This window comes from Giraffa tippelskirchi, chromosome 13 (genome assembly GCF_054371585.1).
Source record: "Giraffa tippelskirchi isolate mGirTip1 chromosome 13, T2T-mGirTip1v1.2.pri, whole genome shotgun sequence".
Lineage (NCBI taxonomy): Eukaryota > Metazoa > Chordata > Mammalia > Artiodactyla > Giraffidae > Giraffa > Giraffa tippelskirchi.
The window spans coordinates 20,742,976-20,760,120 of NC_137287.1; the positions used below are offsets into that span (position 1 = coordinate 20,742,976).

General features: G+C 49.5%; 1 protein-coding gene across 1 annotated transcript in view; it reads left to right on the forward strand.

Moving 5' to 3' along the window:
- EARS2 (glutamyl-tRNA synthetase 2, mitochondrial) overlaps window positions 1–14,907 on the forward strand; it is a 28,222-nt gene extending 13,315 nt beyond the window's left edge. The window contains exons 3-10 of the mRNA XM_081554513.1: window positions 428–617; window positions 3,158–3,630; window positions 4,999–5,107; window positions 8,052–8,205; window positions 8,322–8,452; window positions 12,722–12,857; window positions 13,317–13,541; window positions 14,333–14,907. Coding sequence (XP_081410639.1) covers window positions 428–617; window positions 3,158–3,630; window positions 4,999–5,107; window positions 8,052–8,205; window positions 8,322–8,452; window positions 12,722–12,857; window positions 13,317–13,400 — 1,277 coding nt within the window. The 3' untranslated portion in view covers window positions 13,401–13,541; window positions 14,333–14,907. The remainder of the gene's footprint in view (window positions 1–427; window positions 618–3,157; window positions 3,631–4,998; window positions 5,108–8,051; window positions 8,206–8,321; window positions 8,453–12,721; window positions 12,858–13,316; window positions 13,542–14,332) is intronic.
- Window positions 14,908–17,145: the final 2,238 nt, after the last annotated feature.

Consider the following 17,145-nt stretch of genomic DNA (forward strand, 5'->3'; position numbering starts at 1 on the left):
CCACCAGCCTCACGACCTTAAGCGTTAATCCCTCTGTGCTTTACCTCTTCATCTGGAAAAGAGGAATTATAAGAGTGACGCCCTCATGGATTGTTGGGAGGATTAAAAGCTCTGCAATGTGGGTGAAGGGCTTCTCTGGTGGCTCAGATGGTAAAGAATCTGCCTGCAACACAGGAGACCCAGGTTTGATCCCTGGGTCGGGAAGATCCCCTGGAGAAGGGACCGACTCCAGTATTCTTGCCTGGAGAATCCCACGGACAGAGGAGCCTGGCAGGTTACAGCCTGTAGGATCGCAGAGTCGGACACGACTGAGCAGCGAACACCACCACCACCAGGGTGTGTGGAACACTTGTAGCCGTGCCTGGGAAGGTGTGCCGTGTTGTCAAGGTAATTATCGTTTGGTGATCACCCTCTGCCTGTGTTCCAGGCATTCCCCCTGATGAGAGCCCCCGGCGCGGAGGGCCTGCTGGGCCCTACCTGCAGTCTCAGCGGCTTGCGCTCTACGCCCAGGCCGCCGACACCCTGCTGAAGAGCGGCGCTGCGTACCTGTGTTTCTGCTCACCCCAGCGGCTGGAGCTCCTGAAGAAGGAAGCCCTGAGGAACCGCCAGACACCCCGGTGAGAGCCCCAGCCTGTCACCGTGCTTCCCCAGGGGCGGCTGCGTTCGTTCACTCCTGCTGCGTAACAAACAACACCCAACCCACCTGCCTCAGGGTTCTTGCAGGTCAGGAGTCTGGGCACAGCTTAGCTGGCTCCTTCGCCTCAGGGTTTCTCAAAGCTGCCATCAGGGTCTAGGCCAGCCTTGCCATTACCTCGAGGCTGGGCTCACGGTAGGATCTGCGGAGGATCTGCCTCCATCCCTCTCGGAGGCTGTTGCCTGGAGACAACAGTCCCAGCCAAGTGGGCCTCTCTCCACCGGGCAGCTCACCACTTGGCAGCTGGCTTTCCTTCAGGCGAGCCGGGGAGAAGGCGGTGGGCAAGGAGGGGAGCAAGCAGGGTGGAAGCCTCTGCGCCACCCAGTTGAGGAAGTGACATCTCATGGCTGCGTTGGGCTCTGGTCACCAGAAGGAAGTCAGGAGGGCCAGGCCGCACTCGAGGGCGGGGAGGACCCAAGGCAGAAACACCGGGAGGGGGTGTCTCTGGGGCGGGGTCAGCTCTGCCTGCCACACTGGGCCTCAGGCGTGTAAGGTCATTTAGCTTCTCTCTTATTTGGGGGCTTCCTGGTGGTCCAGTGGCTGAGACGCCACACTCCCAATGTGGGGGGCCTGGGTTCAATCCCTGGTCAGGGAGCTGGATCCCACATGCCACAGCTTCAGAGTTCACACTGTTGTTGTTTAGTAGCTCAGTCGCATCCAACTGTTTTGTGACCCCATGGTCTGGAGCCCGACCCCATGGACTGGAGCCTGCCAGGTTCCTCTGTCCGTGCGATTTCCCAGGAAAAAATACTGGAGTGGATCGCCATTTCCTTCTCCAGGGGATCTTCCCGACCCAGGGATCAAACCTGAGCTTCCGTATCTCCTGCATTGCAGGTGGATTGTTTACTGCTGAGCCACCTGGGAAGAGCAAGAGTTCGCATGCCACAACTGAAAAAAAAGATCCCGTGTACCAGCACAGCCCAATAAATATTTTAAAAGAATTCTCTTTTTAGATTAGTAAAATCTGTCTCGTGTTCAGCAAGGTGTATATGCAAAGATCTGTCCCAAGCCCGACTCTGGCTCCCTGATTGCCTCTCCACAGTCCAAAGGCGTCTCCTCCAGAGACGTGCAGTGAGACACTGATGAATGTGTGTTCTTTCCCCTCCTTCTCCTCTCAAATGGTAGCGCGCATATCGTATCATGCAGCTTATAGATGCCACTGACTGTGATGAGGATCAGTCTGTGTGAGTCCATAAATTTCCTTACACTTGCAGACTATTCTGTCACAGGGCTGAGTCCTCACTCACTTCATCAGTTCCTTACTAATGAACATTCATGTTACCTCTAATCTTTTGTATTAAAAATAGAGGGTGCTGAGGAGCAACGTTGATATCCATTATTTTGCATGTCTGCAGTGTGTGTGTGTTGGGTTACCTCCCTAGATTTGGAGTTGCAGGGTCAGTTTGCACCTTTGATAGATACTGTCTAGTGGCCCTTTATTAGCTTGTACTCCTATCAGCGTAGCATTCAAGTTCCAGTGTCAGTGAACTCTTTGGACAAGGGCTCAGAGATTCATATAAGCATTGCTTTTTAAATCATAAACAGTCTATTTGCCCCTTGGCAGAAGATTATTTTTTTCAAATTACCTTCATGCTCTTTCTTGGAATCCATGAAGCCACTGAACATGTAGCTCAGTGTCAGGGACAGTGCTTTCAAGTGTTCCATTTGTGTATCAGGACACTTTGGGGAGCAGGTAACAAATACTCTGTTTAAAACGGACAAACTGGAGCTTCTCATACTTTAATGTGCAGAAGAATCACCTGAAGATCTAGTTAATGGGCAGCTTCTGATGTAGCAGGTCTGGGGAGGGGCTGAGATGCTGCGTATCTGACAAGCTCCCAAGTGAGGCTGATGCTGGCGCTCCACAGACCACACTTTGAGTGGTCAGAGCATAGACCACGTAGACATTTGTCTTCTCATTCTGCAGCAGTCGGAGGTGGGGGACTCCAGGAGGAAAGCAGCAGCTCTGGGAAGGCAGGACTCTTCTTCTGTTCTCATGCTGCCTCCCTCCCTCAGTCAGTTCCAAGTGGCTGCAGCAGCTTGTGGCTCACTCTCAGGCTCACTTGGAGAGAAAAATCTTGCCCAGAATCTTCATCATCCCCCACCCGCAAGGCATACGTCTCTTTGAATCTCAGTGACTAGAATGGTCCAGTGTGGATGGTCAGTTGTATAGAGAAACGGGATTGCACACTTAGCAACACCCATCATGATTCACCCCCTTGGGTGACATTTGACAAGGAAGGATGTCAAGCAAGGAAGAGAGGAAACAGACTTGAGTCTGCTGTGCTGTGTTTTCACACTTAGTTCCCCCACACAACCTTAGCATCCCCATTCAAGACAGAAGAAACTGCCGAGAGAGGCAAATGAGCTGCCCAGGGTCATAGATACCACAGACATGGCTAAGGCTCACATCCGTCACCCATGCGCTTAGTAACTCTTAGCTCCCACTCTGCTTTCCAACAGGTATGACAATCGGTGCCGGAGCCTGAGCCAGGCGCAGGTGGCCCAGAAGCTGGCCACAGACCCCAAGCCTGCCATTCGCTTCCGCCTGGAGGGGGAGGCGCCAGCCTTCCAGGACTTGGTGTACGGCTGGAATCGGCACGAGGTGGCCAGCGTGGAGGGGGACCCGGTCATCCTGAAGAGCGATGGCTTCCCCACGTACCACCTGGCCTGCGTGGTGGACGACCACCACATGGGCATCAGCCACGTGCTGCGGGGCTCCGAGTGGCTGGTCTCCACCTCCAAGCACCTTCTCCTCTACCAGGCCATGGGCTGGCAGCCCCCACACTTTGCCCACCTGCCCCTGCTCCTCAACAGGGATGGCAGCAAGCTGTCCAAGAGGCAAGGGGACATCTTCCTGGAGCATTTTGCTGCCGCCGGCTTCCTGCCAGATGCCTTGCTCGACATCATCACCAACTGTGGCTCAGGGTTTGCAGGTACCCACTCCACTCAGAGGTCCTGGCGGGACCATAGTGGTGAGGAGCCGGGGCCTTCGGTCAGGCTACCCGGCCTTCAGTCTCAGCTGTGCTGTCCAAAGGCTGTGTGATTTTCTTTTTTTTTAGTTTATTGATTTTATTTTATTGTGGTTTGCGGGCTTCCCATTGTGGTGGCTTTTGTTGTTGAGGAGCGCAGACTCTCAGTGCATGGGCTCAGTAGTGGTGGTGCATGGGCCCAGTTGCTCTGAGGCATGTGGGATCATCCCAGATCAGGGATCAAACTGGTGTCCCCTACATTGCAGGGTGAATTCTTAGCCACTGGACCACCAGGGAAGCTGTGGCTGTGTAATCTTATATGAGTTCTTTCTCTTATTTGTCCACCATTTATTGAGCTGGACACCATGTTAAGTTCTGGGGCTACAACAGTGAACAAGGTGTAATCTCTGGCCTCTAAGGAGCTTGTGATCTGTGAGCCTTGGTTGCCTCATCTATAAAATGGGGCTAAGCGTCTTCTTCTCTGAGTTACATTCAGGTTCACTGAGCTCCTGTGGGGCGCCAGCACAGTATCTGCCACACGATAAGCACAAACACTACAGATCCTGTGATTATTGCAGTTATAGTAGAGTAAGTATATACTCTGGGAGTATTGCTAGTATTACTGTGACCCTAGTTTATTCCAAGCTGGCCCAAGACGTTGGGCCCACATCTTGATGATGCACAAAATAGAATGACCTCTTTGGTCTGGGGTGGTTTCTGAAAACATGGCCATAAATAGTCCGCCTACTACTTTTTCTGCTCTTATCTTATTTAAGCCTTAAAATAGCCATGAGAGGTATGTATTATCACCACTGTTTGTTAGACGCTTATGAGGCCCAGAGAGGTTGAGTAACTTGCCGAAGTCACACAGCTAGCGAAGGATGTGGCAGAGGCGCAAGGCTGACCAGGATGCCCACTGACTGCGTGGGATGGAGCCGCAGCTCGAGGGAAGCAGCTCCTGGCTCAGCTTTCTCACTCTGATTGCAGTTTGAAATCCCCCCAGGAAGCTTGTAAAGTACACTGCTGCTCAGACCCCATCAGTCGGTCGGGATCCCTGGCCCACAGCCAGATAGTTGAGCAGGCTGTTCTTGTAGCTCATGTCTTTGAGGACAGAGAGGGTTGATTTAGGCAGATTTTGTTTTCAAGCTTTTTGTTCCCCTTAGTAACAGAATCCTTTCTGCAAGCGAAAGCTCATTCGGACCCTTGATATGTAAAATGATTAGACATCAAGTCTGTTTGGTCAGCCTTCCTTGTGATTGCAAATGCAATGGTGATGGGTGGACATGGGAGTGGAATGTTAGAAGCTGAGGAGCTGGGCCTCCTCCCTTGCAGAGAACCAGATGGGCCGGACCTTGCCAGAGCTGATCACACAGTTTGACCTGAGCCGGATCAGCTGCCACTCAGCCCTGCTGGACCTGGAGAAGCTTCCAGAATTCAACAGGTGAGTGGAGAATCTGGAGCACCCGCCCCTGGGAGGAAAGGGCTCACCTGCTGATGCTGGGTCCCCATGGCAGATGTTTTAGTGGGTCTGGAGTCATACACACTTGATTTTGACTGTGGTCTTAGGCGTCTAGTGCTGTGTGACCACAGGTAAGTCACCTAATCTCTTCGAGCCTCTGTTTCCTCTTCGCTAAAATGGGACTATTACCTTGAGACAACTCCTCCTGCATGGTCTCTCCCTCCATCGGGCCAGATCCATAGTGCCCAACCCTAGCAGGCTCCTCCAGTACTGGAGGTGTAGAGGCGGCTTCAGAACTGAGAGCTCAGGGATCACGAGGCTGCCTGCCCCGGCCTCGGAGCGCTGTCGGGGTGATGGGACAGAGGCTGAAGAGGTGGCCCCACTATCAGGCGCTCTGGGGAGCAGGGATCCAGCGAAGAAAGGTGTCAGGTGCCTGTTGTTTGCTGTCCTGTCCTCCTGTGACCAGCCCCAGGTTCTGGGCTCACATGAAGGCCGGAATGGTAATACATCTTTTTAACTTGCTGAGAATTTTTTTAAAAAATGGGGCCAATAATAGTACTGGCCTTGTGCCACTGTTCAGTTAAATTAAGCCTCAAGCTATTTTGCACGGAGAAAGTGCTCAGTAAAATGGCAGGTTTGTTCTTTGTCATCAGTCTTACGCTTAATCAACCCCTCCCCAACCCAGCCAATACAGTGGGTGAGCGCTGCCTCTTGCCATGATTTTCACATCTCAAGGAGTTCTTCCCTCTGAAGTTTTCCCTGGTGAGTCAGTGGTAAAGAACCCGCCTGCCAATTCAGGAGACACAAGTTCGATCCCTGGGTTGGGAAGATCCCCTGGAGAGGGAAATGGCAACCCATTCCAGTATTCTTGCCTGGGAAATCCTATGGACAGAAGAGCCTGGCAGGCTATAGTCCATGGGGTCGCAAAAGAATCAGACACGACTTAGAGACTGAACACCACCACCACAACTTCCCTCTGAAACCTGCAGCTGCAGTTACAGTTTGGATCCCTGTTGCCACATCTTGGGCTAAGGGCATTAGTGGGAAAGCCAGTGGACAGGTCTATAGTAAGGGGGGCTGGGACTCCTAGATTCCTCCTCTTGAGCTGGTTTGGGGACAGGCTCTCAGTGTTTTACTTGCATGAGCCCAGGGGGTTCACATCAACTGCATTTGCCTCAAGGATGTTACTTCCCCCATCAGATGGGGTCACTTGTATGATTTTGCCCTGTTGTGCATTTAAAAAGAGCAAGATGTCAAGAAGTTAAATAATGAGGCAGGTTCAAGTTCATACTGTAGTGGTGGGTATTTCTGTTTTTGTTTTTGGCGGGGGGATGCTGCAAGGCTTGTGGGATCTCACTTTCCCAGCCAGGGATTGAACCTGGGCCACTGCAGTGAAAGCACCAAGCCCTATAACCACTGGACCACCATGGAGCTCCCAGTGGGCATCTCTTGCATGGGACATTCAGGAAAAAGTGCAACATGCACACTGAATGCAGCTTGTATACCACCTTTCTTATCATGGAGAAAGCGACATCCTGGGAAGAAATGGGCCCAGAACAGGGACGATACTTTGTGGCCCATTCCAGTCCTCCCCAAAGCACGAAGGGAGTCAGAGGAAGACGGCCGTGGCTTTTGCTTGCAGTTGATGCCTGCAGGTTTTCATATAGCCGAAGCTCTTCACTTTAGGTAGTTCTGTAATCAAGCCACTGCTATGACTATTTCAGTAACAGTAGTAAAGATAGTAGTTGTCATAGCAGTGCCGGTGGCTTGATGGAGGTAGTAATAATAACTGACATTTGTCTAGCACGTGCTGTGTCCCAAGCGTGGATCCCTGGACCTCACGTGAATTATCTCAAGCTTGGCCACTAGGGTCTCTTGATTTCTTTCTTCCCACTGTTTCATCTATCTACAGAGGTCCTAGAAACAGCTTTAGTACAATTTCATGTGATTTCTCTTCATTTGGTTTTTTTTTTTTTGCTGTGGCTGGCAGGCAGTATGTGGGATCTTAGTTCCTTGACCAGGAATGGAACCCGTGCCCCCTGCAGTGGAATCATGGAGTCCTAACCACTGGACCACCACCAGGGGAGTCCCTTCATTCGTTTTAGAAAACGATGTTTTAGGACCATGGCGTGCTCCAGATTGTTTCCCAGAGAGTCTTGTCCTTCCACCCTCTGCCTTGCCCAAGCCTCTCCTACCTGTCTCCGGCTCCCAGACGTGGCGGCCACACTGGCCTTGAGCTCAGTGCTTCACAGACAGCCCCCCTCTTTACTCCGCCCAGCGCCCTGTGAGGGAGGCTCCATCATCCCCATGGTAACAGATGAGCATCCTGAACTCTGAGTGTTTGTGTCACTTGCTGCAAATGTCTGGCAGGGCTGACTTCACTCACAGGCCTGCCCAATCTCAGAGCTCATGAGATGGTCACCCATCCCTTGCTGCCTGCCTTTCTCCTACACCAGGGATAGAAGGGCAAGCGCCTCCAGAATGGCCCTCGGCCCTGTGCTGTGCCCACCCTGGAGTCCCTCCAGTCCTGCCCGGGACAGGGTGAGGGCAGCCCAGGGGCTGAGGGCTGACAGGGCCTGGTTTGAGGCTTGGAGTCTTAGAGGCTCTGCTGCTTCTGAAGGAGGGAACAAGGCAGTTAGAAGAATTCTGAAAAGGAGAAAAACTGACCTGACAGCAAAACTTGAGCTTTTTAATTAAGCCCTGAATTCAAATGATAGCTCAGGGGAGGGCAGTGGGCCAGGTGAGAGGTGCCGGCGAGCAGTCACGGGCAGACCGTTGGGAGCCTCCGCGCTGCTCCAGCCCGGCTGGAGGGAGAGCATCCCCTGGAAAGAATCATTCTGCAAAGCCCACCCTCTCCCCCGGGGAGGAGGGTTTTGGCAGGGCTGGAGGTGGCCGCAACAGCGCGGTTCCTTGGCTTCTCCTGCAGGCTGCACCTCCGCCGGCTGGTGGGCGATGAGACCCAGAGATGCCAGCTGGTGGGCCAGCTGCAGGCCCTGGTGGAGGAGGCGTTCGGGAGCCAGCTGCAGGACAGAGAGGTGCTAGACCCAGCCTACGTGGAGAGGATCATCCTGCTGAGACAGGTGTGGGGTCAAGAGCCCGGAGACCCAGGGAGCGGGTGGCGCCCCACTCCTCCTCCTCATGTGAGGGTCCCTCCCCCACAACCCCCAGTGCATTCAGTGACCGCCTCTCTCCCCAGGGTCACATTTGCCGCCTGCAAGATCTGATCTCCCCAGCGTACTCTTACCTGTGGACCCGCCCTGTGGTGGGTCGAGTGCAGCTGAGTGCCATCTCAGAGAAGGTGGACATCATTGCCAAGCGCGTGCTGGGGTGAGTTCCCACAGGCAGAGCTCGGGGTCTGCACCTGCCTCCCCTGTCTCCCTCCCAGGGCCCTCTCCACTCCAGGGCCTGGTGGTCAGGCCTGCAATCTGGCCCCAGAGCTAGCGAGAGGTTCTCAGTGAGGCGGTCACTCATGGCACTGAGGAGCCCAGGCTCCCCCAGAAGACGCAGTGGTTCTGGCTCCAGGATTGGACCTATCTGGGTGCCACTGCAGCCCAGCCACTCAGTGACCCAGTTATTAGGTTGGTGCAAAAGTAATTACGGTTTCAGACTGGAAATCATTGTAACTAGGCTAAAACACATCTTCATTCATCAAAATTGGAACCATTACAATCAATGCATTTTTGCCAATGAGAAATAAGTTTGCTTATTCCTGGAGCATAAAAATCTGTGCTTCAGGATAGAAAGTGATATATAATAAAACCACATTTACTTAAGAATCTATTCTGATATCAAATGGCAAACTTCAACAAAGTAAAACTGTAATTATTTTCGCACCAACCTAATAGTTCACCTGCCAGGTGACTTCAGTTTGTCCAAGTTCCTGCACGTCCTTGAGTTTCCCTTCCCTCCCCTGCAGGGTAGAGATGATACTAGGTCTCATTGTTCATGGTCACAGGACTCTTTAGACTATGAGGGTGTAAAGTGCAACCAAAACTGGCTTAAGCAAGAGGGGAGTGATTCGTGTACATCATTGCAGAGGCCAGGAAGAGGGTCGATTTGAGGCCCAGGTTAATGCAGGGGCCAAAAATCATGGCACCGAGACCTTGTTTCTCCCTCTGTCCCTTTGACTTGCTGCCACACACTCCCGCATGCTGGCCGCTCCTCCTGCAGAGGTTCTGTGTTAGATGGACACGAGCGTGTCTCCCTTACGTGCATTCGGAACAGGTAGTTCAAGGCTGAACGGCTTCTCTCCACGTCTCTAGGGTCCTGCTGTCTAGGTTTTGCTCATGGTCTCTCTCTCTGTCTCTCTTGTTTTTTTTGGCTACTCTGGGTCTTTGTTGCAGCAGGAGGACTTGTTGCAGAGCACAAGCTCAGTGGTGGTGGCATGTGGCCCAGGTTTTGCTCTTGTCTGCATGGTCCATGGTGGCTCACAGTTCAGCCAGAGGAGGAAGGAGGAAAGGGAGAGGGGACAGGGTGCTCCTTCCCCTCGAGGCCCTGGCTTAAAAGTTATACGTGTTTCCACTCACATCCTGCTGGCCTTAATGCCTGGCTTATGGCCACGCCAAGCTACAAAGGAGTCCAGAAAATGTAGCTTTTATCTTTGTGGCCACATACCCAGCTGAAAATTGTGTCAGTACATGTGAAAGGGAGAAAGGATCCTGAGGATCAAAAGCTGCCTGTCTCACAGTCCCCACTGCGGGGGTAAGAGGGCAGAACCGCAGCCCCCCAACTCCAGCCGTGTCCTGAAATTCACTCTGATGGGGCCTGATTGGCCTGGTTTAAAATTTAATTGTTATTCGTTCATTCAAACCTCTTGAATATGGGTTTAAAACCTAGAAATTATTTTTAAAGATATCTGTCAGGAATTCCATTTTAAAAAAAAGAATGTTATTTATTTATTGATGTAGTTTTGGCTGTGCTGGGTCTTCACTGCTGTGCAGGCTTTTCTCCAGTTGAGGCAAGCAGGGGTTACTCTCTAGTTGTGGTGCGTGGACTTCTTATTGCGGTGACTTCTCTTGTGGAGCTCAGGCTCGAGGGCACGTGTGCTTAGTAGTTGCGGCACATGGGATTTGTTGCTCCTTGGTATGTGGGATCTTCCTGGATCAGGGACTGAACCTGTGTCTCCTGCATTGGCAGGCGAATTCTCTACCACTGAGCCACCAGGGAAAACCCATGAATCCCATTTTTAATCCTTATCCCTCATCTGCCCCAATCCAGAACCCTCTCTGGGTTTACTACTGTTTTTAATTATATCTAGATAATCCTTATTTTCCACCTTTTTACACAAAAGGTACAATACAGTACAGTAACACTGGTATCTTTTGGGGGTTTTTGGTTTAATTTTATTCTTATTTTTTTATTGAAATACAGTTGATTTACAATATTGTTAGTTTCAGATGTACAACATAGTGATTCAATATTTTTATGGATTGTACTCCATCTAAAGTTTACGAAATAATGGCTATATTTCCCTAAGTGCCTTTTGTGTTTTTTTGCTTGTTTGTCTGTTTGTTTGTTTTTCACTTAACAGCATATCTTTAGATCTGTCCAGGCTTAGAGAGCATCCTCCTCCTTCTCTCAGCTACACCTAGTCCCTTTATCATACCAGTTCACCATGATTTATTTAACTCACCTCCTGTTGATGGACATTTGCTTCCAAATTTGCTGTTACAAACAATGCCGCAGTGAATAACCTTGAATAGACATCATTAAGCACCCTTGCAAGCATATCTCCAGGCTAAATTTCCCTGAGGTATTATTAATGATACTCCGTTAATTTAGGACATTCCATATGAGGCTGTCCTAGTTCACCAAACTAATGTCTTACCTCCCCACTCCTGCCGTGGGATTAGATTTTAGGGACGCTCTGGGGCTCCCACTCAAGGCAGGAAAGCTGACACCCACATGTTGAGCAGCAGTCAGTTCTGTCGAAGTCCCTCTGCCCACGCCAAGTCCTGGGCCAGCTCTTACTAACGTGTCCTGGCTGCCACTGTAGGCCTCCTGGGGGCTGTCACTCTTTCGCCAGCCCCTTGGCAGCCTGCTTCCCCATAATGACATGGAGGAGCTTGTTTGTTTTCACCCCATACTACGTTTTTTTTTGGAAGTATGGTTGATTTACGGTGTTGCGTTAATTTCTTTGCCACAGCAAAGTGATTCAATTATACATGAACATTATTTGTACATTCAAATATACATTCATTATACATCTTTCATATTCTTTTCCATTATGGTTTATCGTGAGATATTGAATATTGTTCCCTGTGCTATACAGAAGAACCTTGTTGTTTAACCATTCTATATGTAATAGTTTGTATTTGCTAACCCCAAACTCTCAATTTGTCCCTCCCCCCACCACACTCCCATTGGCAACCACAGGTCTTTTCTTTATGTTCCATAGATATGTTCATTGTGTCATATTTTAGATTCCACATAGGAGTGATATCATATGGTATTTGTCTTTCTCTTTCTGACTTGCTTCACTTAATATGATAATCTCTAGGTCCATCCATGTTGCTGCAAACTGTATTACATTTTATATTTTCAACATTTCCTCTTCTCCATTTCATAAATAACAGCAGTCACATGGTCTAGTTTTAAGATGCAATAAGAATGGTTGTTTCTCAAACTGAAACTGAATTGCTCAAGTACTGGAGTGAGTAAGGAAATGTGCCCTGGAAGGCCATTGGTTCCAATTTCCTCATGAACCTTGTTCCTGAGCTGGAAGCCCGCCAGCTTCCCAGTAAGCCAGTGTGGGGGATGAAGTGTCTGGCTGTTTCAGGAGCCGTCAGTGTCAGAGTTGGCATCAAGGATTGTCGGCACTAGTGAAGGTCTCCAGCCTTGGCCCGTCTTTAGTCCTGCTCGAATCTCCTGCTCGCATCTGGCACTGTTCCCACTGTTTCCCCATCTATTTCCCATGAAGTGACGGGACCAGATGCCATGATCTTAGTTTTCTGAATGTTGAGCTTTAAGCCAACTTTTTCACTCTCCTCTTTGACTTTCATCAAGAGGCTCTTTAGTTCTTCTTCGCTTTCTGCCATAAGGGTGGTGTCATCTGCGTATCTGAGGTTATTGATATTTCTCCCGGCAATCTTTTGATTCCAGCTTGTGTTTCTTCCAGCCCAGCATTTCTCTTGATGTACTCTGCATATAAGTTAAATAAGCAGGGTGACAATATACAGCCTTGACGTACTCCTTTTCCTATTTGGAACTAGTCTGTTGTTGCATGTCCAGTTCTAACTGTTGCTTCCTGACCTGCATACAGGTTTCTCAAGAGACAGGTCAAATGGTCTGGTATTCCCATCTCTTTAAGAATGACACAGATAGTAATTAGTAAATCCTCTTACAGTATCCTCTGAATTTCCCTATTTTATGCCCACTTTCTTGGATTCTCTGTGTTTGTAGTCCCTTGGTTGGTATTTCTTCACCAACTAGGATGGGGGTAGTAGGTATCTCCCTCCACTTCCAAGCAGGCTTGAACATTGGTTGTGCTATTAATTTATTAATATGTTGTAGCTGACGGATAAGCTTCTGAAGTCCTCCCTTCCACCCACTTGCCATTGGCCTGTGCCGGCCCCTCATAGACTGGCTCTCTTCTAGACTTTTAGAAGGACCTGGTACGAACTTAACTCAGGACGTGCTGAGTGGAGAACTGAAGAAGCTGTCAGATGGTCTGGAAGGCATCAAACACAGTAACGTGATGAAGCTCCTCCGAGTGGCCCTGAGTGGACAGCAGGTGAGGCAGGCGGCTGGACTGGACTGGAGCCCTCTTTTATCTACTCAACTGACATTCACCGACAGCACTAAGTGTAGTTTGCGGGCTACAGAGATGAATGAAACATGACCACCCCCCCCATTCAGTCATTCAGCAGACAGTACCTACTGAGTACCTACCTTATGCAAGCACCGTGCTAGGTGCAGTGGATCCGGTAATGAGTGAAACACACATGCTCCCCACCAACCCCCGCTTGAGGGAGCTGGCAGTAGATTGGGGGAAGGGACATACCAACCCAGGGAGAGCAGGCTCCAGGACCCATCCTCAGCCTCAGAAATTGAAGTCCATAAAATGCACACTTGGCTCCTTGGAGAGAAGGCACTGGTGCCAGCGTTGGCTTGGGCGTAACTCCTGCAGCCTGAGGCCGGGCGTGTGTTCCTCAGGCAGTTTAAGGCAATGTTTTCTCTTGTTTGTCCTCAGCAAGGACCTCCAGTAGCTGAGATGATGGTGTCTTTGGGACCAAAGGAAGTGCGGGAACGAATACAGAAGGTTCTCTCCAGCTAGAGAGGAGGTGGCAGGACCGTGGAGTTGGCCGCAGGAGCCGTACTCGCAGGAGCTGCCCTCGGAGGCGAGGAGCAGGAGGCCTGAGCCCAGCGGCAGCCTACGGGAGGAGCCAGGAGTGGACACAGGCCTCTGAGTGCACAGGTGCATTTATGGCTCCACACCAGGCCCATCCTTATCAGCTGGCCAGGGACGCCCAGCCCCGTCTCACCTCCCTGAGTCTGGAAAGGAAGGCCTCACATCTGGTTGTGACACCCCAGTACACAGCAGAGGTTAGGAGCTGCCTCACAGAACAGTCACAGCTCGAACTTCAGTTTGCCTGGGCCGCCATGACGGAAGACCACAGACTGGTGGCCTAAACAACAGGAAGTGATTCTCTCACAGTTCTGGAGGCGGGCAGTCCAAGATCAGGGTGTTGACAGGTTTCGTTCCTCCGAGGCCCTTCTCCTTGGCTTGCACACAGTTGGCTTTTGGCTCTCTCCTTCCACAGTCTTGCCTCTGTGCCCTCGGTGTCTCTGTCTGTCCAAATGCCTTCTCATAAGGACACCAATCAGATTGGGTTAAGGCCCAGCCTCACAACCCAATTTGGACTTAATCACCTCTTTATCATCCCTGTCTGCAAAGTCAGTCACATTCCGAGGTACTGGGAGGTTGGGACTTCAACGTGAGTTTTGTGGGGAACACAGCTCAGCCTGTATGTAACAGCTTGGCAGTGGCCTGGACTCTTAGACTCCAGTTCTCAAACCCAGTTTGACTTTGGAGCAGTGATTGACAAGCAGGCCTGAATTGTCTGTCAGACCTTCTTTGGGGCTCGTAAGGGGAGAACCTACTAATTTGCCCAGGGGGAACACTTAGGTTTTATACTACTCTTTGTCCTTGGACTTAGGGCAGCCTGTGTCTCCCTTCCCTAAAGGCTCTATCTTCCTCTTTTCCAGTTCTCCAGAACAAGTCCTTAGACTGGAGACCTTCACTCTGCCTATTTTGCATCTTCATATTCACCGCCTCCTTCCACCCATTGTTTGTAAATCACTGTCTGAGGGTTTCTGAAATGAGATGTTCTCCTTGGGGTGAGTAGGAATAACTCGGTGAAAGGAGGATGGTAGCTGGCTGCAAAGGCCCCCTGCAGGGTTTCTGGGCTTCCCCTGTGTGGCCCCCAGTCATCTTCATTGCTACCTTCCGGCATTCACATTGAAGAGGGCTGCCTTGTGTTATGTGTCATGGCTTCCGGCTTGTTCCACAAGGTGAAGACACTTGGATAGAGTTGGATCGGAGGCCTCGTGACAACAGCCGTATGAATGGGCCATCTTGAAAGTCGGTCTTGCAGCCCCAGTCCAGCAACCGGGGCTGACAGATGATAGCAACGCTGGCTGACATTTCAGATGACAGCAATGCTGGCTGACATTTGACTGCAGCCTTCCTGAAAGATCCTAAACCAGAACCACTAAGCAGAGTTGCTTCCACATTTCAGGCACACAGTTATGAGTTAATAAATATTTATTGTTTAAAGCCACTGGGCTTTAGGATTATTTGTCACCCAGCAGTAGATTGCTAATACACTCTCCTTGTCCAGAGGAAGAGGGAAAGGAGATTAAAGAATTTGCTGAGTTTCACAGAGACCTAATCTTTCTTTGAAAAGTACATCAAGTTCTTTGATGACAAGCAGTGGAAAGCAGTTCTGCCTAGCTTAGATTTTTTGGAGACTTTATAGGAGTTTAAATTTCTGAGAAAGTCAAAGACTCGATGGGAAAACCAAAGAATCAGATCCTGGAAAAGACAGGAGCCGGGAAGCTCTGATCATGTGGGCCACCACAGGAGCTCATGGCCAGTCTTCTCTGTTCTTCAGTGGGAGCACACTAACTCTTAAATATTTTCTGTTGTGGTTCCTCTGTATTTTTCCCACTCAGTTTTGGATGTGACTCAGCTAAAGATTCGGATACTTAGAAGAGGAGTTCTGGTTTGACTAACTGAGTCCATGTTACCATTCCTTAGCCAGGAATAGGTGGTCCCTTGGGGATGGTATTCAACAGAGGAAAAGTTCCCAAGGAGAAGTAGGGTACTTTTTCCAGAAGAAAGGGTAGTGGCAGAAACAATAAGTATTGCACTGAAAGGACATAGAAAAATCTTGCAATTTATTGTACATTTACATGAGCCTCAACCACTTGTGGGTTTTAAATTATACTGGTAAACGCTTTAGTCCATCATCTGTTTGAATCTTCACATTAGGCATTATTATTGTTGTTGTTGTTGTTTCTATGTTTCAGATAGGGAAACGGGCTCAGCAGAGTTGATCAGCTCGGAGGGTTTAGCATGAGGCATTTGACAACCCAGAGTCCAACCTCAACTCTTGACTTGAGTGACATCAAGTCAGTTCTAAGACATCAAGTATGCTTATGAGAAACTCTAGCTCTCTGTGAGGGAATGTGGCTGTTTTAACAAAGTGGGTGATCAGACTGCTGAGTTGATAAAGATGTGGCCACTTCCTCAGTTGGAGTGAGTTATCTCAGAAGCAGCGTGTATCTTCTGCTCTGGGGTTTTCCTCAGGATCAGAAGAAATGTGTTAAAGGACTTCACAGATTTTAAATAACCTCAAGTCCACCCCCCAGTGCTTTTTTCAGTATAGTGAAGCAGTGAAGGTTGTGGAGGCCAGAAGCTGGTTCTGCTACTTACTGTGGCTTCTGAAGCTCAGTTTCCACGTGCAACATGGGGATAACAATTGTGTCTATCTCAACAATTTGTAAGAATCAAAATAGATGACCTATGTAAAGATCTTAAAACAATGCCTGGCACTCAACAAATGTTATCTCTTACCATCACCCTCATCACCAGTATTTTCATTCTTGGAAATGCTAATATTGGTTGCAAAACATAAAAACAGACCCAGCCTAACTTAAACCGTGAGAGGAATTTATTGAAAGAATTAGGACAGATCCAAAAGCAGGACTCCCAGCTGGACCTTACAAGAGACTTGATCTCTAACCAGTAACTTCTCAGAACCCAAGACACTCACCATTGTCCCTCTGAATCTGCAGTTTGTAACCATTTCTGTCCGGGTGTCTGCTTCCCTCATCTTCCTTCTGCAGGCTGGCTTTTTTTTTTAATCTCTGCACTGGTCCAACAACTGCCCCAGCCCTAAAGCTGAATCATCGCCCCTCTGATACCCTGCCGATTCAATAACTAGTATTCTATGTCCAAAATCCTAGGAAAGAATCTGATTGGCCTAGCTTGGGTCAGCTGTCTACCTCTGGTCCTATCAACTGTGGCCAGTGGGACAGAATCATGTAATGCAGTCATGGCTGCAGGAGACCCACTCTAGTAATCGAGAGCCGTTCTGCCCCTGGGCATACTCTGTTAACGTGGAGTTTACAGAGTACCCTTGCCAGAAAATTACTATTATTCTGTAGCCAACTTTAGAATCTCATTCATATTGTCTTTATCTAGCTTATTTTTTCCTCATAATGCTTATTAATATATGAAATGACATAGTGTACTTGTACATGTTTACTGTCAGTCTTACTCTAAAGAGGATAAGATTGAGGCAGGCAGTTTTTCTTATTCTTGTTGTAACCATAGTACCTAGCACGTTGTCTGACAAATAGTAGGGAGTCAGGTAAGGTCTCAGGATGAAAAAAAAAAAGTTTGAGTCCTTTGTCAGATCAGTTTCTTCAGAAGTGGCAATCATCAGTCTAACCCTCCCAGATTGCAACAGTTACCTAGAATGACTTTGATTGACACTGGGGAATCATGTTTC